Genomic DNA, 24,685 nt, shown 5'->3' with positions numbered 1-24,685 from the left:
TTTTTTCTCAAACATGTTTCATAATTTTCTGTGTAGAGATCTTATATAATTCTTATTAGATTTATGTCTATAGACTTGAATTTTTGATGCCTTTGTAAATGATATACATTTTAATTACTTTTTTCTAATTGACTGTTACTGGTATATAAAAATTTTTTGGATATTGATTATATATCCAGTAATCCTATTAAATTTACTTATTGAGTCTAATAGTTTATCTGTGACTCTTCTGGATTTTCTCCATTCACAATAATATCATTGGTAATTTCTTCTTTAAATTGGTTTGAAGAATTGATCTATAATACTCTAACTCATAGCTAGCAAAAATATTATTTTCATGTTACAGCAGTTCACCAACAGTATATATGTGAACCTAATATATTTGATTAAAACAATTTGTTTTAGATTAGAACATTTGGACTATTGGCCTCGGCATGGAGGAATACAAAGGGCACCCAGTACATAAAGAACATGCTTATTTTCTCAGGAGCTCAGGAAATACATATTCTGTATGCACTGCTCCCCTCCCCCCACCTACCTCCCCCTCCCCCCATATATACACCAAGAGAAAAGGCGGCCACCTTTTGGCCAGTCTGTATTTCCACGTCTCTTCCTTTCTCTTTAAGCATGAAAGAAAACAAAAGACTGATTGAAATGATACATTTTATTTGCTCCTCTGAATATAACACTCTTCTGAGTATATCACCATGATGCTATCTCATTTAACTTCTAGAACTTCTTCTTCTCTCCACTTTCTTATCTTCTTTTTCAAATCTCCTCCTTCCCTGCATTACCAGTAAGTTACCAGTGTCCACGCTAAGTCGCTTCTTGATAATGGAACTTCCCCTGCTTACAGAGAAGTAGGTCTGAGGTTGGAACCAGGTCTGCTTTGGTTGTATCAGAAGGCAATGAAGACTAGTCCACCCACTGTCGGACCCAGAGAACTGACACAAAATAAAGGACCAGAGCCTTTGGTTCTGTCTTCAGCAATATTTATTGGAAACAGCGACGCTTCCCGTGGTTAAGAGTTTATACATTAAGCAGTTAAGATTTGCCTGTCGCTCCACACGATCCACTACCGCAGGTGGCACATCCAAAGCAGCACATTAAACCTCTGAAAGAATCTGTACAGCTAGATACATAGAACTCTGGATGCCTAACAGGACTTTAATGACTGATACGAAAAAACCCGCAAGAAACGAATGAAGAAAACCACTCATAAGTTTACACACAGTACTGTACACACAAAATGAAGAGGAGATAGAAGGCACAGAAATAAAAGTCATGACTGAATTGGGAAAGAGCTTTGCATATGCAGCCACACATCTTAAACTGCTAAGCACAAAAATCATCTTTATTTGGTCCTCATTGAGGGCAGAATATGCACAAATGATGTTCAAAGAACACAAGGTGAAAGTGGAGTAGGAAGATGGTTACTGTTTCTCGGTCTATGAACTAGTGGGAAAATGGTTTCTAGTGTTTTTCTTCTTGTGTCTCTATACCAAATGTATTCATGAAACATGTAATTCATAAATAAGACTGAAGTGAAGATATTTGTTCCCCTGTCCAGGTACCTTCAGAAATGCCCTGTATGTATACATGGTTTCTGTACAGCAAGAAATTTAAGCTTGGAAACCAGATCTCTTCCCATTTCCTCATAATGGAGAATCTCCTCTTCAGCTCCTCCCTCAATATGCTGACTGCTAACTGTCTTACTTAGAAATAAAATGGGAATCCCCCTCTGGCTTTAATAGCAGGGAGGGAAGAAAACCGGCTGTAACTCAGAAATAGGCATAAGCTGTGGAACAAAGGTGACTGTTCTCAGAGAAGGCTTTGAACCCACACTCAACACTTTTATATTGACAGCATCAAGGGACTCGCTCGTTCAGACCAGAAGACAATTTGCTGGTGAGGGAGGCTTCCTTTGACCATTCTGTGACTCACATGTTTGGGAGGGGTCAATGTGAAAACGAGAACTTTCTCCTCTATCTAAATGGAGAACCTGAGACCTTGAGATGGCCCCGGGTGGTAGGTAACATCTTCGGCAGGATGGTTTATCTGTGATGTGGCTGATGGTCATATTCTAAGAAGCCACATCCTCCTGAGAACTGTGTAAACAGCAGTTCTGTGAATTCTGGCTGGTCTCAGATGGTATTTAAAAAGCACATGCCATGCCCACCAGGCTAAGAAGATACCATCCATCACCATGACTCTTGTGGGATCACACAAGTCAACGAAACGTACTCAGTGGGGCTTGGTGACTTGGACCACTGCAGCCTGCACTTGGGATGTGTTGTAAGCAGCATTACCAAAGCAGTGGTTAAACTTAACTATCTGGGTCAGGAAGAGGTGAGCCAGCCAGCATGACATCCTAATGGGGCAGAGCAACCAGAATCTCCACATAATTGATGGGGAAGAAGCCTGACTGGCCATGGAGCATCCCCTCATACCAGTTCTCATCAATCTGGTTAGTGAGTGTGATGATATCACCCTCTTTAAAACCCAACTCCCCTTCATTTTCAGGTTCAAAGTCGTACAGAGCTCGGCAGCAGGGCTGATCCATTGGGGCACCTGGGAGTAAGAGCAGGAGAGAAGAACACAGAAAGACAAGGGGAATTTAATGCACGTATCTACCTCCTGCCGCACCTGCCCAGCTTGCTGTCCCCCTTGGTTCCTCCCTCACTCCTCTTCCCGCTGAAGCTTCCTCTTGCTACTGGTCCCCAGTGTCTGCTGCACGGCACCTTGCCCTCTAGCAGTCTTCAGAAGCTTTCTCATGTTTCTTGAAGTTGTTGAATTGCTGTTTCTATTTCCAGTATGAAAAATTGGCCACATCTATCCTTGTGATACGTACAACACAATTCATCAAGGTTGGCCTTGCTAACAATGCCCAGAGATGGGAGACCCAATGACTTAAGGAGTATTAACGAGATTTAGGTTCAAAATGAAGCGTGGCCAGAATTCTTTCCATGCTAGCACTTTAAGATCTCTGCACATGTGAAATAATAGAGTTTATTACACGGACAAAACTTTACAACTTCAGAATAACAATGCAGTTCTCACTTTTTAAAAATAAAGACCCCTCCCCACCCAGCCTCTGGAAACCGCTGTAATGTAGTAAAAATAAGACAATATAAAACACTGGGTTCAAGTTCTTACTCTCTGTGACCTTGCCTAAGGCACTTTGCTCTCAGGTTCTTTGTCTAAAATTGGAACTAACAGTAGAACTTACTTTTCACAGTACTACTCTGGCTATTACATGAGATTATATAAAAATGATATAATTTACACCTTTGCGTTATATATTGCATATATAAACATGAGGTGTGCATCAGAGCTACAGCATAGAAAAAAATAATATATTCTTCCTTGAGTTAAATATTGAAGGATGGGATCATAGCTTAAAAGGGACCTATGTTAAATGAGCAAATATATTAACACAGCAGGCACACACGTATGTATATCGACGCAGACAAGTGCATACAGCTCCATGCCATGTAGATGGCTTTGAAGGGGAACAATGAATTTTTATTTTTTTTTTACTTAGAGAAAGCAAATTAATGAGTCTCCAAAAGAAAAGTGAAATATGGGATTGGTTTTTGAGCAGGGGGAAGCAGGTTACCTATAACTTATATGACTAGTCCTTGTAACCAGATAACTTCTAAAAACCACTGCCGTTTATCCGCACGCTGAGGGCTCTGAGCAGCAGAGCTAAGCACAAGGGGCAGAGAACTCCAACTGTCGTCACACACCTCACTTTGTTCCTTCATGGTCTCCTGAGAGCATCTATGTTTCCTACTGTAGAACATCAGGCACTGGGGATGCAGGGAAAACAGGAGAAAGCTGCATATCCTTAAAATCCATATCCAGTATGAGATAGTCCCTGTTCTTCAACCAAGAAGATTACCAAGGTTGAATGTATTTCAAGCACAGGTTTTTATCTGACCTGTGTGTAGGGGGTGGAGAGCGGTGGTACCACCTAAAAGAATACATTACTGGGTACACATCAACATTCCGGATGGAAAACAAGTTTTAGCTTCCATTGTATCGACCTCTTACCACAGCACGATGAACTGGCTGGAGGGTGGGGAAAGGAGGGAAGTCTAGCAGATGCTGAGACTCAGAATATATTCATCTACAAATATATTCACCCACATGCTTCTGTGACTCAAGAAATCCAACTCGGCAAGTTCCTGGAGCTGCTTGCTGTCTGCGGGTTATAAGTGAGTGTATGTGGGCACGCACTGCCCAGAAGCATGATCCCTCATGCAGGCAGGAATCACGGAAGCAGAATAACAGGAAGAAAAGATGACACCCCTACAAGTAAACTCACATATTAAGGTAACTGTAAGACCACAAAGGAGGGTCAAAATCAAATGTGTTTGTTAGAACAGTTAAGTATGTGCTGATGATGGACAGTGAGAGAAAAAAAGGGACCTAACAAAGAAAGTTTTATAGAGGAGAGAGAGTAAAGGAGGGGAAGAGATAATCAATGAGACAAGAAGGAACTCCTTTAAGAGTTTCTACCTGACAAAACCATCCTGTAAGAAATATATTATAGTGGATTCCTTATGCACACAGATTGGACTGCTCCTAGCATTTCTGGAAGAGTGTCAGTGCAGTGTGCCCAGGCCCGGGGAATGGGTTCTGCAGGCCTCCGCTCCTTACCTGCAGGTTTGGGAGTGCTCGTGTGGGAGAGGCCCCCATTGGGCTGAGTGCTGTCCCCAGTTGTAAACTCCAGGCTCATTCGAGGTTTAGGCTGATATTCCCTTCTAGGCTGAGATGAAGCTTGTCTTATTCTGCATTAAAAAGAAAAAGGGGGGTAGAGTATGCAGCCAATTAAGAAGAAAAAGAAAAGCAATACAATCCTGAAAATGCTTAGGTCACCCACCAACCTACCATTGTGGAGTATGGGAAATCTGAAAAGGACCCTTAGTTTTCTTATCTGTGTCTGTCTCCACTTTAGTGCTGTGGTCACACCCGCTGTGGTTATACCCTCACTGCCTTCATCCTTCCTCTCACTTTCTCCCTCATTTACTCAGAGCTCACTTTGCAAGTATGCAGGGTGCTAGGTGCCAGGAACTCAAAGATGAATAAGTCACAGTTCCTACCCTCAAGCAGCTTATGGCCTGGAGGGGAGACAGAACATAAACAACTGATTACTGTCAAGTGTAGTAAGTGCTGCTACGGAGATAGGACAAAATGCCACAGGAACCCAGGGGTGGAGCTGGGGGTGGTGAGGAGTCTACCTGTTCATGGGGAAGTTGGAGAAGGTTTAAGGAGAAAAGGTAAAAGATAGGTAGGAGTCATTTCTAGATGGACAGCTGTTTCCAGAAGAAAGTTACTTCTTGTAGAGCTTCAGACGGTATGGAGGGAGGAAAGGGGGAAATACTGTGTGCTCTGGGAACAGCACAGAGGAAGGGGGAGAGAATCCAAAGGAGACAGGAGAGAGGTGGAAAGGTACAGGCAGTAAATGTATTCTGCACACCCGGAAGTATTTTCCACAGCTTCAGGTGTTCACGAAGCAAAGCGAACAGCAGATTTGCAAGGGTGGGGGGAGTTTAGGGTATGGCGACTGTAGAATGACAGTGGCTTTGGACATATTTCAGAGGCAAAAAAGAAAAGAGGTCTTCATGCTCAACCGATGTCACAAAGACATATGATATTTCTTTAGTACGTGGAAGTGCATGGTTTTAAACCATTCTAGAGGCTTCAGAGTGTTACACATAATTCCACAAGGGTGCACTGAGGAAAGATGAATGATCCAAGCACTAGTCAAGGAAGATACTGAGGAGAGGAAGAGGCTGGCCAGATGGAAACGGGTGAGGTCGTTTCCCGTAACACAGCACCGTAACTGGAGGCTGCCTTGTGCACTTATAGCCATATCATCAGCTATGAGAGTCGACTCTGGCCATGAGCTGAGAATAAAGGCTGCTGAGGCAATCCTTTGATGTACATGCGTTTAGTTGAACTAAAATAACACATATGATATAGCACAGGGCTACCGTATACAGCTGTGCAGGCTGTGTCCTGCAGCTCCAGGGAGACTCATTCATGAATTAAACCACCCAGCCTGGCTATGAGGCCCATCTGAGGAGGTGGAACAGACATAAGAAAGCAGCTCCCTCTGACGGACCTCGTCACCATTCAGAGAAATACAAGGTATGGAACGACACAGGCTTTCCAACAGGTTATGCTTAAACGTGAACCCCTGCTGCACCACTGTGTGACCCTGAGCCCCAGTTTGCTCGTCTGTTAGGTGAGGCTAACAATACTTGGTTTACAGGGCTCTTCTATGATTGATGATGATACACTTTCAGTATCCACACAGAATAGCTGCTCAGCAAATCACATCCATTATCATTAGTAGAGTCCTGGTGTCCCATCTGTGGCATCCAAAATACTCCTTAAGTATTTAGCTCTCATAAACACAAGACTAGATTCAACCGAACAAGGTAAAACAAAGCCCAAGACAATACAAAATCAAAACAAATGGTCCATAAGGTGTCTTTGTAGGATCAGCAGGAATTTTGGTGGAAGTTTTTCTTCGAATGTATTCTAATATTTCCACTTCTTTATACACCATTTCATAGCAAGAAAATGGAAATGGAAAACGCAGGGAGCTGTAAAATACCTTTCCTCCAGTCTGACTGTGACTTGCTGCAGGATCTGGACTGCCTGCTTATGGTACTCCAGCTGCGCTTGGATGAGCGCAGACAGCTGGCTCACCTGTTCGACCTGCAGATCAACAGGGGAATGACACCTTAGTTACCAGGTTACTGTCCTTAACCAGCCGCTAGTGCCCGGTCCCCACGACACAGCTACCCCGGACGCACGGACCAGTGCTCGGTGACGCCCATGACTGTGCGGTGAGCCAGGCTGACCGACAGATAGTTCTGCAAGTTACAAACTGATTAAGGATAAGAAAGCGTCCCTGTGTTTGGAAACTCTAGGGCTATGAGAAGAAACTTTAGTCAGAATCCTCCTGAAGATGACATAACTCTCATCAAACAGTCTCATGCTTAGCTACAACCTTCTGATTAGGATTTGGCTTATTTTATTGATTTCCTATAGGACAAAAGAGGCACTGACTAGAACATTCTTTGCTCTCTATAACTTCATGCCAAGTCAGTATTAGTGCTGTTAATAAAAATGTGGGTATTGATTTCTCACATGAAGCACTATGGGAGACAGCGTGGTATGATGGAAAACCTTTTGTCCTCTCTGACCCTCATCTGCAATGTAAAAGGGTTGAGTCAAGTGACACGTTGGGTTCATTCCAGCTCTAATATTCTAAGCATCTTTGGTTACTCTTCATGTTGAGTCTTGTGTTGTGATCCAGCTGAATAATGGCCTCTGAGTTAACGGAGGCAATGCTGCCCCATGGGTTTTGGGGTGGGGTAGGGTTCTGGGTGAAGGGAAGGAACACTGTGATTCGGGTCACCCTCATCCCCACGGTGTTCCTCTTCAGTAGTTAGGTGGACACGTTGTTTTACATAAACACACACTCTGACACTGTCTCTGGATAGTGTGAAAGTCTGGATATGTTCAACTTGCCTCCCCTGTCACCAGTCGGGGGTGTGATAAGTACATAAAGGCTCTGTAAATATCTTGGCAGAAGTCGGTCAGCAACTGATGGGGCCGGAGGTGGGGATGAGCAAGGACAGGAAAGCTGGCTAACAGGTTTTATGACATGAGCGGTCGGAATGTAAGTTCTAAAGCCGTGAACAGTAGTAATTCAGCACTCTGGAAATGTGAAGGCAACTTTTAAACTATCTCATCTATGTCCCAAATGTAGTATCTATGCTACACTCGTCAATCTCAATTGAAATCATCTTTGGAAAGAAAATGTCGACTTTACTTCAAAATACAGACTATCTTAACCTATGTTGGACACTCACTTCTTAATACATTTTACTTGACTGATAATCTTATTTAATCTGAAGTCAGTCTGCCTTACATTTCACATTTCAACAGAGTATTTGCTTAAGCTACTGGACTTCTATAGATCATCAGAAACATTCTTTATCTCCCCACTATTTATAATACTTTAAGATCATTAGCAGACAAAAATCTAGTTAAATCAAACTACAGGAATATAGAAAAAGCGTCACCATTTCTCAGTCTACTTTATAATTTTAAATAATTTGAAAGAATAACCATCTACTGAAGTTCCCGCCACATAGTACAGTCATTAACATTTTTAATTACATAACCCTTTAACACATTAATCTCGTGCCTCAAAGCCAAAGCTAAATTAAAAACCACAGGAGTCACTCACATCCATCTCTAAGAGATTGAACATGCTTGACTCAGCAATTTCTTTAGACTCATCAAATTTCTCCAGAGCCTGACGTAGCTCTTCATCTGGAATCTTGCCTTGTCGTTTCTTCTTGTAATCAAAGTCCAGGCGTCGACCCTCCAACTTCTTTAAATGATGCTGAAAAAGTCAAGGGCGGGAATATGCTTTGAAAGGACGTACGGAAAAGGCCTATTTACAGCTCACTTCCCCATCATTGCCTATTAGCTTCCAAAATAAGACAGGCTAAGTTCTAAAACATCATGTCACCAGAAAAATAAAGAAACCTGCATCACTGGGGCAAACGCTTCCAAATGCTAAAACATTTATGTTGGGAAACATCTTTAAAAATAATTAATAGCAAGAAAGAAATTGTGGGAAATACCAATACCCTTTATTTTCTACCCCTGCTGGGTCAAAGCTAAAGTGGAATATACCCCTCTCCATCCCACGACAGAAGCCAGGAATGTGTGTACACACCCTACACATTTGGAAAGCACAGGTATATGGGGCTCACAAGTCCCCATCTTCAAGGGAAGTGGTATCTCATGGGAAGGCAGAGGAAAAATGCTTTCCTTGAAATGAGTGAGATAGCATGGTATTCTTCCTTTTCATATCATAGAACATTAGTGCTGGAAAGGATTTAGCTTTGAGGTAATCCAGTCTGTTAGAATCACCTAAGATGCTTATTAAAAATATGGATTCTTGATCACCTGAATTAGAATATCCAGGGCTGAGGCCCGGGAATCTATGTCTCACTCAGCACTTACCCTAGTTGACTGATGTATCTTTAGGAGAATCATGGATTAATTTAAGTCTCCCATCTAACAGATGATGACACTTAGTCATCATCTAGACCTAACTTGGAAAGGACCTAACACCATACACTGCGCATCAATCCCTCTTTGCATCACCCCAGATGCACACATTCCTGGTGTGTGGCTGCCTAGCCTTGTCCAACACCTCCACTGACCAAGTAGGAAAGTAGTTTCCTTCAGAAAGCTACAAAGTATTTTTGTCCTATGAGCAGCAGTGTTTCACTACTAATGGGTGGGAGAAAATGCTAGACTTTCCTTGATCCTGGGTGTGCAAGGAGTAAAAGGGAAGGAAACGGAAACAGAGTTGGGAGTGGTGAAGAAATGAGAAGGAAGGAGGAAGGATATCCTCGACCTTCCCGCCCACCATACACCCTGCCTCCAATCCATGCCCTGATCCAGACTAAATGTGTGTGTCTTTGGAAGGAATATTCTTTTAGAACATCTGAATTTGCAGTCAGCTGCAGGGTAGAGTCCTGGAGGCAGGGTTACATGTTAGATTTGGAGTGAGTCTGCCACATACTAACTGTGTGACCTTGAGCCGGTGGTAGGGCTGAAGGAGATTTAAGCTGGAATAAGGAGATCAGGGAGACTACACGTTATGGCACTTCATTTTACAGTCAAGGAAATCAAATTTCAGACAAGTGCAACAAATACTTGTTAAAAGAATGAATGAGCAAACATTACACAGCTAGTTCTAGGTAAAGCCAGTTGAAGTTTATTATTTGGAATAGCTAAACTCTTCTACATGTTTTAGAAAGAGGATAGTTGGGTTCTCCCTCAATCCTAACAAACATTATGAGAATATGAAAACACATGTTTACAGAGTAATAGAATAATTATGTATTTAAGCTAACAGCTGGTACAGTTAGCATTTTAGAAGGTGAAATCACCCCCAGAAAAACACAAAATAATAAAGAAAATTGTATATTATCAGGGAAAGGATATTACCCTCGTGGAGAAAAAAGCTTGAAAAAACTTGAAAATTGAACGTGGAGAAGTCACATGTAATACTCAGGAGTGGCACAGTCATAATATTGGGGCTAAAAGTACTGCATTTCCGGTTTCTCTCGATTTATCGTGCTGGATTCTTTTGCAATTCACATGCTCCGTGCTGACAACATGCAAGGTAAAGCTTTAAAAAATGTTTCCTAAAGGAGAAGGGCACCTGCATCTGTACAATTCCAACTGCCCACTTCCCAAATAACTAGCCGCAGATACCTGAATTTCCCTCAGATCTTTGTCATGAAGATTCTGAAGGGGGTCAATGAAGTTCTGCTTCACTTCCATGTCCAAAGAGTCCTTCACCTCCGAGAGTTCCCGCATGGCCTCCCCCACCTCACCAAGCGCTGGGCCTGCAAGGGGATAACGAAGCACTTGTACTCGTTCAAGAACCAAGGTGAAGGTGAAATGCGCTTGCAGTAAGAGCACCCGTCACAGACGAAAAACCTGGGATTACTGTCTGTCCTCTGAAGACAACCAAGACAACAGACAGCATATACTGCCCTCTGGAGATCAGTGTACTTTCCACCTGAGACAGTATATGAAAGTTCACTGAGTACAATAGACTCAATGCCCCCAGTGGGGGGTAGAGGGACCCCTTATTATAAAGAACATAAAATTTTGCTTTTCCTTTAAAAAGCAATTTGGAAGCCCCCTATCCTCCTTTGTAAGTGCTTGCTTTCCCTTAGAGGAGACCTCTTTAAGGCCAGCGCATTGAGCAAAAGCAAATACCAGGAACAGAGCACAGGGCTCAATCAGGAAGGACAGTCATGTGCTGCGACCTCACATTGTGTAGTGAAAACAGAAGGTGGTTACTACGGCAGCTGAGGGTCAAAGGAGGGAGGGGTGAAGGAATTCACCTGGGGCAGTCAAATGAGGTACCCTGCATAGAAGAGCAGGGAGCAAAGAGAAAGCTCATGGGGTGGGGTGCTGACTCATGCAGACTGTGACAGTTCCCTCTGTCCCAACACTCTAGTTACCGCCAGACACGTGCAATGGTAAATGTCCAGGCATCTGGACGTGTCACCCAGCTACTGTAATGATGGGATCTCATTAGGAAAAAAGAAAATACATGAAATTCCTAAGACAAATGACACCAAAAATGATGAAACGACTCTGAAAACAAATTTGGGGCCCATGTGGACAAGATCTAAAATTGAGAATCAAAATATAACATGGTTTGGATGATTTCCTACAGAGTTTTCTTAGTGGCACTAAAATCCCATGGACGAATGAAAAATGAAAATGTGAGGAAGCATACATTACCGAAGTTGCAATCATCCCCAAGCTCTCTTCCAAACTTGAGCATGGCCTCTGCCAGCAGCGCTTCTGCCTGAGGATAGCCTGGCCCTTTCTCCTGGCCACGGATTTTTGACATGGTGTTGATCATGCTGAGTTTAGCTCTGGAAGCTGAAGACAAAGAGATGAGAGACTTTCAGAGCAGGCGCCGTGATGCAGGAGGGACAGGGCAGGGTGGGGAGTCAGGCCTTCCCCGGTCTCTAAACCAGCTCCGCTACCGAAAACTGCCCCTCCACCAATGTCTTCATCTGCAATATGCGCAGCTTGGTCCACAGATAAACACACACCTGCTCTTTTAATCGCTACACTCTCCCTTTCTCTCAAAACCTCAAGAGGAATTTAATAGAAAAGGCAAGCTCTTCCAGGCGAAGATCCCATCTTGCCCGTCTTCCTGTGCCTTTTCTTTTTTTTATTTTATTTTTTTTAACATCTTTATTGGAGTATAATTGCTTTACAATGGTGTGTTAGTTTCTGCTGTATAACAAAGTGAATCAGCTACACGTATACATATATCCCCATATCCCCTCCCTCTTGCATCTCCCTCCCGCCCTCCCTATCCCACCCCTCTAGGTGGTCACAAAGCACCGAGTTGATCTCCCTGTGCTATGCTGCTGCTTCCCACTAGCTATCTATTTTACGTTTGGTAGTGTATATATGTCCATGCCACTCTCTCACTTCGTCCCAGCTTACCCTTCCCCCTCCCCGTGTCCTCAAGTCCATTCTCTACTCCTGTGCCTTTTCTGATACTCTCTTCATTGCTGTGGCCCTTCAGTCCCTCTGTGGATCTGGGTGGCCCACAGAAAGCATTTCGAAAACTACGGAATTATGTGATCCTGAAGTTTTAGGATTCTACCTTGTATTTCAATTCTAGGAAACTATGGACTGAAGTAGGAAATTAACTGATAACTCCTGCAGTGTGGGCCTTATGCCATGTTTCACTTAACACCATGTATAAAATAGAACTATTTTCAAAATCACCTCTCAACTAAGATTCTAACAGTAAACAGTCCCATGAAGAACAGAAATATTGTGTTCATTAAAAAGACTTAATTACTTTTCTCGCACATAACTGCTTCTGAAAATTAGTTTTGTGCCACAAAGACAGCATTTCAATTTCTTTTTTGCTTTTACTTTTATAAAAGAAGATGCCTAGAAGGCAAATCCAGTTTTCATGGAAGAAACAGCTTTATTAGCACACTGTTAAAGACAATGATTTACTTGATGCTAGGATACTACGGCTTCTCGGGTTCATTATCAGAGTTGGGAATGTACATTAACCTAGAATTATGCCCAGGATTCCATCTGTTTAGAAACCTCTGATAGAATCACAGCTAAAGCACACACTTCCAGCATTTAGTGGCTGCCATTTCATCTTGAACATTTCTTTTGAATAGGTTTTTATTTAAACTTTGGGCTTCAAAGGTCGAATCTGCAGACAAAGAGAATTATTATGAGAGGTCACCCTCCCAAGTTTGCCCAGGGACATTATAATGAACAAGACAGCTATGGCCTCTGCCTTTATGAAGTTTATAGTGAACTGAGGGTAGCGTCTATTTTAAAAGCAATTAGAGTGAAGTGTATATACCAAGTGTCATGTGGGGAGATTACAGCAAGTCACGAAAGTATACAGCATCACCCTAATCTGTAGGAGTGGGCATCGCAAAGAAGGTTTCGGGTGAGAAAAATCTTTAAGCTTAGAATCACATAATGAGTAGCAATTAGTCATGCTAACAGATGTAAAGCCTGGTGGTACCTGGAAAAAATGTAAAATTCACATTTTCTTTACTTTGCTTCTCATAGAAAAGTGTATCATACACGTTAAATTTAAAAAATTGAAAATGTCACATGATGACACATTTTTGGGGGGGAATGATATAATTAGAGTATATGTTCAAAGACTTTTCTACAATAAGCCATATCTGAAATCCAGGAAAGACATAGTCCCTGCCAAGGTGTTCACAGTAGAGTGAGGTGTCAGATACGTAAACAGTGGCAACAAATGTGATAAATGCAATAACAGCTAATACACACAAGGTACCAGGGAAACACAAAGAAGGAGTAACATTAGCACAAATAAAACTGAAATAAGCAGACACCAGACAATAAGAGGTACCAAATGAACAGAAGGAAAGAAGATAAATGGAGATCAAAGAAACTGAGGAATGAAAACACACACGGTGGTTAATCCCTTCAAGTCCTGTTTTTACACTCTAAAGATTTATTTCTTTCATGAATTTGGTTACTGATTTGTGCTTAGATCTTGGTTCTGCTAAGAGCTGTCTTCCGGTAAGCAATTACCTGAAATAACTGTAACAGTTTAATATACTGTGGCTGATTTTCAAATTTATCATTTTCACTGTTGTTCGATTATGTTGTTCAATTCTTCCACTAATTACTTAGGAACATCTTGAATATGTTCTACATTTTCACGAGAAGGGGGAAGAAAACCATATTCTATTAGCTTATTTCTTCAAATCATCTAAAATACTTAGTGATTCATATATTTGAAGAGACCAGCTTTTAAATTTATTCACAGATATTAACTATTTTTAAGACTCTTGGATTAGTAAAATTTATGTGTTCTTGAAAAACATAATCACATGTCTGAATTAACCATTTTTAAGTGTTAACATAATTATTTTTAAGTGATTTTTAAAAGCAGTACTTGAAGGAACTTCCCTGGTGGTCCAGTGGTTAAGACTCCACGCTCCCAATGCAGGGGGCCTGGGTTTGATCCCTGGCCAGGGAACTAGATCCTGCGTGCATGCTGCAACTAAGAGCGCGCATGCCGTAACTAAAAGACCCCATGTGCCACAACTAAGACCCGGCACAGCCAAATAAATAAATTTTTTTTTTTAAAGCAGTACTTGAAGAAACAGAGAGGAAGCCTGGAAAAATACAAACTTAAGACACTAGAATTCCTATAATATGATCTCGGGCTAGATAGCATCACCAAGTTAGATGTGCCCCTAGGGACCCTTCTCTTCTCTTCTAAAGGGACCTAACTCCTCTCCTTCACATTATCTTTATATTTGCCATAGCTTTAGCCTTTCTTTCAAATTGTTACAATCTCTCTAAGCCCCCATCTTTACTTTCCCACCTTTGCTATTCTAGTTCAACCTGCTTCCACTGGGTTTACTGCAGAAACAGCTTCCTAATAGCAATCTCTCCCCTGGCCCATGAGAGCAGGATACTGGTATGCTGCTCTGTGTATCTCCCAGACAGGATTAGCATAAAGCTGTACACGCATTAGATATTTAACCTAGACTGCTGAAGGAAAGAATAAACGAATAAATAGACTATCTTAGAAACTAGTAGACGGTCATGGCAGTGGTTTTCATAAGCAGACTCTGTCCATATCCTATGGCTCATGTGACTGACAGCCTTTTGAATCATAACAGAGAATGGGAACTAGAAAACTTGTTTTTTTTATGAAGAATAAAAAGTGTAGCAATCTAATAGAATTCTTTTGCAGAGAGAAGCTACCTGACCTATACTGAAAACAGGGCTTTAGGGCCAGTCCAGACTGTGAACTGTGAGACTTGCCAGCACACTTCCCCTACTGGTCCCCTAGAGCAGCGGTCCCCAACCTTTTTGGAACCAGGGACTGGTTTTGTGGAAGACAATTTTTCCACGGCTCGCCCACTGCTCACCTCCTGCTGGTTCCTAACAGGCCGAGGACCTGTACTGGTCCGTGGCCCGGGGGTTGGGGAGCCCTGCCCTAGAGAACTGGCAGTCAGGTTTGAACCCTCTGGGCAGAAGACTGGAAGATTCTTCTCTGGGGAATACAACCAACTCAAGAGAAGAGACCTACAGATATTCCCAGCTGGAAGCACCCAATGCAACAACTTCAGGCTGATTACCCTAGAATGAAGCTATAATAGTAAATAAGCACCCTCCCCTGACTCAGCTTTACTGTCCTACACCTAAGAGGGAAAGGTTAGCCACTAACATCAGACTTCGAAGAAAGTTTCTAACATGAAAGAGGCAAAACAAACAAGGAAATTGTAAAAACCAAACAACTCAGGGAAAGAAAAATAACTATCATTAACATTCTTAGGTGTCTAAGATACTTTATCAATGAAATAAAAAAGAAACAGAGAACTCTTAGAAATTAAAATATAATTTAACTTTAAATATGAATTTCAATAAAACATAAAATTAAAAAAAAATCAATAGAAGCACAGATGATGAGCTTGAGGCAAATTCCCCCAAAAGTAGAACAAAAAACCAGAGATTCAAAAAATCAGAAAAATCAGGATCAGTCCAGGAGGTCTAGCAGCTGAATAATAGAAGCTCCAAAAAGAAAGAACACAGAAATAGAAGGGGAAGAAATTCTTTGTAAAAGTTCAAGAAATCTCTGAACTAACAAACGTGTTCCCAGATTGAAAGGGTCGATCGAATACCCAGGACAGTGGATAAAAGGATCCTACCAAGGACTATTAACATGAAATTTCGTAACACTGGAGATAAAAAGACAGTCCTAAAACCTTTCAGAGAGGAAAAAATAGGCTACACACACAGTATCAAGTATTAGAAGGTCACTGAACATGAGAAAACCATGAACATGAGAAATTTCCTCAGAAAACAATGAAGCAATGACTCCAACATTTTTGGAGGAAATAATCTATAATCCTAAATTCAAATGATCAATGAAGTATAAAAGTAACATATGACATTTTCAAATACACAAGGAAGATTTTAATTTGTCTTCCCAAGGTCAATGGAAGAGGCATTCTACCAAAACAGAGGTGTCAGTTGAGAAAAGGGACAGGTTAAGAGATCCAGAAAAAGGGATCCAGTGTAAGAAAAGAGGTAAAAATGATGATAAAGGGAGATCCCAAGATGGTCCTTGTGCATCAGGCATTGAGCACCAACTGTAGCTGACACTATACATAACCAGGTGCATGCAGCTCAGGGAGCCATGAGCTAAAGGGAACTATAGGCTCCCCATGATCCCCACTGGAATCAGGTTATAGTTGTCCACTGCTGTACCTTGCTTTATAATGCACCCTTCATTGGCCTCCTCCCCTTTCTTAATCTCCTAACAGGATTTCCTGGAATCATCTTCTAAATCAACCACTTGTGCTTACACCCATGCACATGGTTTATTTCTGGGGGGACCCAAACTAAGACAGTAACCAATCTAGAATGCAGCATCAGATACATATCTGAAAGATGATTGACACCTGGCACGTTTCAATGTATTGACAGGAAATTCCTATCTGTGGCAGAGGGTTAGGGAAAGAATCAGTGAAAGATACACAAGAAGTTAAGAAACTGAAAATTAAAACAATTATTAACTCCAGGAAAAACAAAAAGGTTGTATAAGAAAAGAAATATAACCGTATTATTCTGTATGTCTCAGATCTGTACAAGTTTGACAAGGGTGTAAAATGTAAATACTGAATACTGATCCAACATAAATTATGCTATAAACATACTGGAAAAATGAGAGAGGGAAAAGATGTGTTGCTTCTGGGAAATGGAAATGGGGGAAGTAACTCCAGGAGGACTGCTGTTTTTTGTAAAAAGCTTTAAAAATATATATATTTTTTATAATATGAGCATATATATTACTTCCATTAGGAAGTACTAAATTTAACATATTTCCCACTTCTTTTTCCATCAGTAGACCTAATTTAGTGGCTGAACTGCATAAACTACTCACCGTATCTTCACAATCTGGGCACTGCTCTAACCTCAAGGGTCTTTCCACCAAAAAGTTCTGCTGAAAAATATGTTCAGTGGTATAAAGAGAATTGGCTAGGAAGAGAAAAGTTAATAAGGATTAACAGGTGAAATGCCATCAAGGAAAAAAACCATCAGAGGCAAGGTCTCGATGAGTCCACATCTAGGTGATTTCTGGAAGGAAATGTATCTGGTGAACTGAAACAGCAGGAAGTAAAATTAGGATGACCAAGAAAGCTAATTTATTCCCCCAAAGGGCTTCCACTGTTTTGTCTTCTGTTAAAAAGGGGAGGGGGAGCAGTTTCTTTTTTGTCCTCAAAAATTTATACTATCTATTCAGGGAGAGAAACAGGGGCAGTCAAAGCTCAATCCGTATCAGCTCTGGACTCTAAAGCATAATCTGTACCATCCGTTGAAGAGCTTTCTAATTCTGGGCACAGCCAAAGGGAAGTCAAAGCTCTGCGGAGAGTAAAACAGAAGCTCTCCTCGCACTGCCAAATGGTGTTATTTTCCTCTGACCTAAAAGTGGTGTCCCTGTGAGTCACTGCTCAGTCTCTCCTAAGCAACTAGCATGGTAACTAACTGGGAATGTTGAAAACCCAGTATTTCTGCTAAACCTTAGTGTTAAAAAAAAAATATATATATATATTTCTTAATCCAAATGATCAAACAGGAAAACAGACCATTAGGTCTTGTCTGTCATGGAAAACAGCATGGAGCATTACAATAAACATTAGCTTTGGTTCATATAAATACAGGTAAAAATCCAGGCTCCAAATCTTGCTAGCTGTGTATCCCTGAAAAGTCATTTAATTCTGAAAGTTATTATCAGGATTCAGTGATAAACAGCCAAAAGAGCAACTAGCACAGACACACACCATAGGCACAGGAGACAGGGGAAAGCACCCCTTTCTACCCTCCATGTTCTCTTTCTAGAAATGTGTGTGAAGTGTTCCACTGTCACCTTGGTTGTGTGGGAAACTACATTTCCCAGAACCCCTCCCCTGCATGTTTCCAAGCAAGAATTGGTCCAAAGTGAGGCTGTGCACATTTGGGAGGCGAAGGTGAAGCAGCAGCCATACACTCTGAAGGCTGAGGTGAACACAGGTCCCAGGTTGTCCTCGATTTCATACTCTGTGCCCAGCTCTTCTTAAATGCTGATTCTGCTGACCAAGAGTGCCCCCAGGCCCACCACAGAGCTTTTGTTGCAAACTCACAGAGGTGGTAACCTTGAAGAGACAACAGTCTTCTGCAGCCTTCCATGTCAGCTGCCCTGTGCAGTGCTGCTCCAGCAGCTGGGCCTGCCTACCTTCCAGATTCCTGTAAGTTTGTTTACCTGGGCCAGGGCTGGTCAGTGAACTTTCTCTGATCCTTAACTCTACTTTTTTGGCCTTTATTTACCCAGATCTTCCTACAACTGTACAAGCTCTAGTTCCTTTAATAAACCTCTTAGTCCATAGTATCCACCATGTCTTTGCTTCCCTTATTGAACTCTGACTGACACAGTGGCTGATGGTCCAATATCTAAACTGATAAAAATTTATGATTGGAGAGGGGGAAGATGGCGGAAGAGTAAGACGCGGAGATCACCTTCCTCCCCACAGATACATCAGAAATACATCTACACGCGGAACAACTCTTACAGAACACCTACTGAAAGCTGGCAGAAGACCTCAGACTTCCCAAAAGGCAAGAAACTCCCCACATACCTGGGTAGGGCAAAAGAAAAAAAAATAAACAGACAAATAATAGGGACGGGACCTGCACCAGTGGGAGGGAGCTGTGAAGGAGGAAAGGTTTCCACACACTAGGAAGCCCCTTCGCAGGCAGAGACTGCGGGCGGCGGAGGGGGGAGCTTCGAAGCCACGGAGGAGAGCGCAGCCACAGGGGTGCGGAGGGCAAAGCGGAGAGGTTCCCGCACAGAGGATCGGTGCCGACCAGCACTCACCAGCCCGAGAGGCTTGTCTGCTCATCCGCCGGGGCCGGCGGGTCTGGGAGCTGAGGCTCGGGCTTCGGTACGAGCGCAGGGAGAGGACTGGCAGCGTGAACACAGCCTGAAGGGGTTAGTGCACCACGGCTAGCCGGGAGGGAGTCCGGGAAAAAGTGTGGACCTGCCGAAGAGGCAAGAGAATTTTTCTTCCCTCTTTGTTTCCTGGTGCGCGAGGAGAGGGGATTAAAAGAGCTGCTTAAAGCGGGGAGATTCCTGCACAGACGATCGGTGCCGACCGGCACTCACCAACCCGAGAGGCTTGCTGCTCACCCACCGGGGTGGGCGGGGCTGCGAGCTGAGGCTCGGGTTTTGGTTTTGGACGGAGCTCAGGGAGAGGACTGGGGTTGGCGGCTTGAACATAGCCTGAAGGGGTTAGTGCACCACGACTAGCCGGGAGGGAGTTCGGGGAAAAGCCTGCACCGGCCGAAGAGGCAAGAGACTTTTTCTTCCCTCTTTGTTTCCTGGTGCGTGAGGAGAGGGGTTTAAGAGTGCTGCTTAAAGGAACTCCAGAGACGGGCGCGAGCCGCGGCTGAGGGCGCGAGCCCCCGAGACGGGCGCGAGCCGCGGCTAAAACCGCGGACCCCAGAGACGGGCGGGAGACGCTGGGGCTGCTGCTGCCGCCACCAAGGGGCCTGTGTGCGAGCACAGGTCACTCTCCACACCCCTCTTCCGTGGAGCCTGTGCAGCCCGCCACTGCCAGGTTCCCGGGATCCAGGGACAACTTCCCCGGGAGTACGCACGGCGGGTCTCAGGCTGGTGCAGCGTCACGCCGGCCTCTGCCGCAACGTCACGCTGCCTCTGCCGCCGCAGGCCGGCCCCGCACGCAGTGCCCCTCCTTCCCCTATCCCCCAACCCCCGGCCTGAGTGAGCCGGAGGCCCCGAATCAGCGGCTCCTTTAACCCCGTCCTGTCTGAGCGAAAAAACAGACGCCCTCCAGCGACCTACACGCAGAGGCAGGGCCAAATCCAAAGCTGAGCTCCTGTGAGCTGTGAGAACAAAGAGAAAGGGAAATCTCTCCCAGCAGCCACAGAAGCAGCGGATTAAAGCTCCACAATCAACTAGATATACCCTGCATCTGTGGAATACCTGAATAGACAAGGAATGATCCCAAATTGAAGAGGTGGAATTTAGGAGCGAGATCTATGATTTTTTTCCCTTTTCCTCTTTTTGTGAATGTGTACGTGTATGCTTCTGTGTGACATCTAGTCTGTATACTCTAGCTTCCACCATTTGTCCTAGGGCTCTATCCGTCCATGACTTTTTTTAAAAAATTCTTTTTCTTAATAATTAAGTTTAATTGTAATAACTTTATTATACTTTACCTTCGTTCTTTCTTTCTTTCCTTCCTTCCTTCCCTCCTTTAGACAACGAATCACCCCAAATTGAGGAGGTGGTCTCAGGAAGCAGGATTTATGATTTTTCCCCCTTTACCTCTTTTTGTGAAGGTGTATGTGTATGCTTCTGTGTAAGATTTTCTCTGTATAGCTTTGCTTCCAACATTTGTCCTAAGGTTCTATCCGTCCCTTTTTTTTTTTTCTTCTAAATATTTTTTAATTCAATAACTATATTATACTTTATTTTATTTTTACTGTATCATCTTTCTTTCTGTCTTTTTTTCCTTCTTTCCCTCCTTCCTTCCTTCCTCCCTCCCTCCCTCCCTCCTTTCTTTCCTTCTTTGCTTCTTTCTTCCTTCCTTCCTTTCCTCCTTTCCTTCTTTCTTTACTCATACTTCTACTAATTCTCCCTACTTTTTCTCCCTTTTATTCTGAGCTGTGTGGATGAAAGGCTCTTGGTGCTCCAGCCAGGAGTCAGGGCTCTGCCTCTGAGGTAGGAGAGCCAACTTCAGGACACTGGTCAACAAGAGACCTCCCAGCTCCACATAATATTAAACGGTGGAAATCTCCCAGAGACCTCCATCTTAACACCAGCACCCAGCTTCACTCAACGACCAGCAAGCCACAGTGCTGGACAACCTATGCCAAACAACTAGCAAAACAGGAACACAACCCCACCCATTAGCAGAGAGGCTGCCTAAAATCATAATAAGGCCACAGACACCCCAAAACACACCACCAGACGTGAACCTGCCCACTAGAGAGACAAGATCCAGCCTCATCCAGCACAACACAGGCACTAGTCCCCTCCACCAGGAAGCCTACACAACCCACCGAAACAACCTTAGCCACTGGAGACAGACATCAAAAACAACGGGAACTACGAAAGTGCAGCCTGCAAAAAGGAGACCCCAAACACAGTAAGATAAGCAAAATGAGAAGACAGAAAAACACACAGCAGATGAAGGAGCAAGATAAAAACCCACCAGACCTAACAAATGAAGAGGAAATAGGCAATCTACCTGAAAAAGAATTCAGAATAATGATAGTAAGGATGATCCGAAATCTTGGAAGTAGAATGGACAAAATGCAAGAAACAGTTAACAAGGACCTACAAGAACTAAAGATGAAACAAGCAACGATGAACAATGCAATAAATGAAATTAAAATCACTCTAGATAGGATCAATAGCAGAATAACTGAGGCAGAAGAACGGATAAGTGACCTGGAAGATAAAGTAGTGGAAATAACTACTGCAGAGCAGAATAAAGAAAAAAGAATGAAAAGAACTGAGGACAGTCTCAGAGACCTCTGGGACAACATGAAACGCACCAACATTCGAATTATAGGGGTTCCAGAAGAAGAAGAAAGAAAGAAAGGGACTGAGAAAATATTTGAAGAGATTATACTTGAAAACTTCCCTAATATGGGAAAGGAAATAGTTAATCAAGTCCAGGAAGCACAGAGGGTCCCATACAGGATAAATACAAGGAGAAACACGCCAAGACACATATTAATCAAACTGTCAAAAATTAAATACAAAGAAAGCATATTAAAAGCAGCAAGGGAAAAACAACAAATAACACACAAGGGAATCCCCATAAGGTTAACAGCTGATCTCTCAGCAGAAACCCTACAAGCCAGAAGGGAGTGGCAGGACATACTGAAAGTGATGAAGGAGAATAGCCTGCAACCAAGACTACTCTACCCAGCAAGGATCTCATTCACATTTGATGGAGAAATTAAAACCTTTACAGACAAGCAAAAGCTGAGAGAGTTCAGCACCACCAAACCAGCTTTACAACAAATGCTAAAGGAATTTCTCTAGACACGAAACACAAGAGAAGGAAATGACCTATAGTAGCGAACCCAAAACAATATATAAAATGGAAATAGGAACATACATATCGATAATTACCTTAAATGTAAATGGACTAAATGCTCCCACCAAAAGACACAGATTGGCTGAATGGATACAAAAACAAGACCCTTATATATGCTGTCTACAAGAGACCCACTTCAGAACTAGAGACACATACAGACTGAAAGTAAGGGGATGGAAAAAGATATTCCATGCAAATGGAAACCAAAAGAAAGCTGGAGTAGCAATTCTCATATCAGACAAAATAGACTTTAAAATAAGGACTATTAAAAGGGACAAAGAAGGACACTACATAATGATCAAGGGATCGATCCAAGAAGAAGATATAACAATTGTAAATATTTATGCACCCAACATAGGAGCACCTCAATACATAAGGCAAATACTAACAACCATAAAGGGGAGATCAACAGTAACACATTCATAGTAGGGGACTTTAACACCCCACTTTCACCCATGGACAGATCATCCAAAATGAAAATAAATAAGGAAACACAAGCTTTAAATGATATATTAAACAGATGGACTTAATTGATATTTATAGGACACTCCATCCAAAAACAACAGAACACACATTTTTCTCAAGTGCTCATGGAACATTCTCCAGGATAGATCATATCTTGGGTCACAAATCAAGCCTTGGTAAATTTAAGAAAACTGAAATTGTATCAAGTATCTTTTCCGACCACAACGCCATGAGACTAGATATCAATTACAGGAAAGATCTGTAAAAAATACAAACACATGGAGGCTAAACAATACACTACTTAATAATGAAGTGATCACTGAAGAAATCAAGAGGAGGAAATCAAAAAATACCTAGAAACAATGACAATGGAGACACAACGACCCAAAACCTATGGGATGCAGCAAAGCAGTTCTAAGGGGGAAGTTTATAGCAATACAAGCCCACCTTAAGAAGCAGGAAACATCTCGAATAAACAACCTAACCTTGCACCTCAAGCAATTAGAGAAAGAAGAACAAAAAAAAAACCCCAAAAGCTAGCAGAAGGAAAGAAATCATAAAAATCAGATCAGAAATAAATGAAAAAGAATGAAGGAAACAATAGCAAAGATCAATAAAACTAAAAGCTGGTTCTTTGAGAAGATAAACAAAATAGATAAACCACTAGCCAGACTCATCAAGAAAAAAGGGAGAAGACACAAATCAATAGAATTAGAAATGAAAAAGGAGAAGTACAACTGACACTGCAGAAATAAAAAAAATCATGAGAGATTACTACAAGCAACTCTATGCCAATAAAATGGACAATCTGGAAGAAATGGGACAAATTCTTAGAAATGCACAACCTGCCAAGACTGAATCAGGAAGAAATAGAAAATATGACAGACCAATCACAAGCACTGAAATTGAAACTGTGATTAAAAACCTTCCAACAAACAAAAGCCCAGGACCAGATGGCTTCACAGGTGAATTCTATCAAACGTTTAGAGAAGAGCTAACACCTATCCTTCTCAAACTCTTCCAAAATATAGCAGAGGGAGGAACACTCCCAAATTCCTTCTACGAAGCCACCATCACCTTGATACCAAACCAGACAAGGATGTCACAAAGAAAGAAAACTACAGGCCAATATCACTGATGAACATGGATGCAAAAATCCTCAACAAAATACTAGCAACAGAATCCAACAGCACATTAAAAGGATCATACACCATGATCAAGTGGGTTTATTCCAGGAATGCAAGGATTCTTCAATATACGCAAATCAATCAACGTGATAAACCATATTAACAAATTGAAGGAGAAAAACCATATGATCATCTCAATAGATGCAGAGAAGCTTTCGACAAAATTCAACACCCATTTATGATAAAAAACCCTCCAGAAAGTAGGCATAGAGGGAACTTTCCTAAACATAATAAAGCCATATATGACAAGCCCACAGCAACATCATCCTCAATGGTGAAAAACTGAAAGCATTTCCACTAAGATCAGGAACAAGACAAGGTTGCCCACTCTCACCACTCTTATTCAACACAGTTTTGGAAGTTTTAGCCACAGCAATCAGAGAAGAAAAGGAAATAAAAGGAATCCAATCGGAAAGAAGAAGTAAAGCTGTCACTGTTTGCAGATGACATGATACTATACATAGAGAATCCTAAAGATGCTACCAGAAAACTACTAGAGCTAATCAATGAATTTGGTAAAGTAGCAGGATACAAAATTAATGCACAGAAAATCTCTGGCATTCCTATATACTAATGATGAAAAATCTGAAAGTGAAATCAAGAAAACACTCCCATTTACCATTGCAACAAAAAGAATAAAATATCTAGGAATAAGCCTACCTAAGGATACAAAAGACCTGTATGCAGAAAATTATAAGACACTGATGAAAGAAATTAAAGATG

At 42.2% G+C, this 24,685-nt stretch overlaps 1 protein-coding gene across 2 annotated transcripts in view; it reads right to left on the bottom strand.

Moving 5' to 3' along the window:
* Positions 1-975: 975 nt before the first annotated feature.
* The window catches only part of SH3GL2 (SH3 domain containing GRB2 like 2, endophilin A1), a 208,191-nt gene continuing 184,481 nt past the window's right edge, over positions 976-24,685 (bottom strand). The window contains exons 1-7 of one of the 2 annotated variants that reach the window (XM_032633789.1): positions 17,084-17,180; positions 11,380-11,523; positions 10,333-10,466; positions 8,279-8,437; positions 6,632-6,735; positions 4,666-4,796; positions 976-2,571 (exon numbers count right to left, since the gene is read on the bottom strand). In XM_032633789.1, coding sequence (XP_032489680.1) covers positions 2,372-2,571; positions 4,666-4,796; positions 6,632-6,735; positions 8,279-8,437; positions 10,333-10,466; positions 11,380-11,503 — 852 coding nt within the window. In that variant the 5' untranslated portion in view covers positions 11,504-11,523; positions 17,084-17,180 and the 3' untranslated portion in view covers positions 976-2,371. Of the gene's footprint in view, positions 2,572-4,665; positions 4,797-6,631; positions 6,736-8,278; positions 8,438-10,332; positions 10,467-11,379; positions 11,524-17,083; positions 17,181-24,685 lie in introns of those variants that run through there. The other variant, XM_032633788.1, reaches the window with a different exon arrangement.

The sequence above is a fragment of the Phocoena sinus genome, chromosome 6, assembly GCF_008692025.1.
Source record: "Phocoena sinus isolate mPhoSin1 chromosome 6, mPhoSin1.pri, whole genome shotgun sequence".
Taxonomy (NCBI): domain Eukaryota; kingdom Metazoa; phylum Chordata; class Mammalia; order Artiodactyla; family Phocoenidae; genus Phocoena; species Phocoena sinus.
This window is presented reverse-complemented; position numbering and strand designations above follow the sequence as displayed.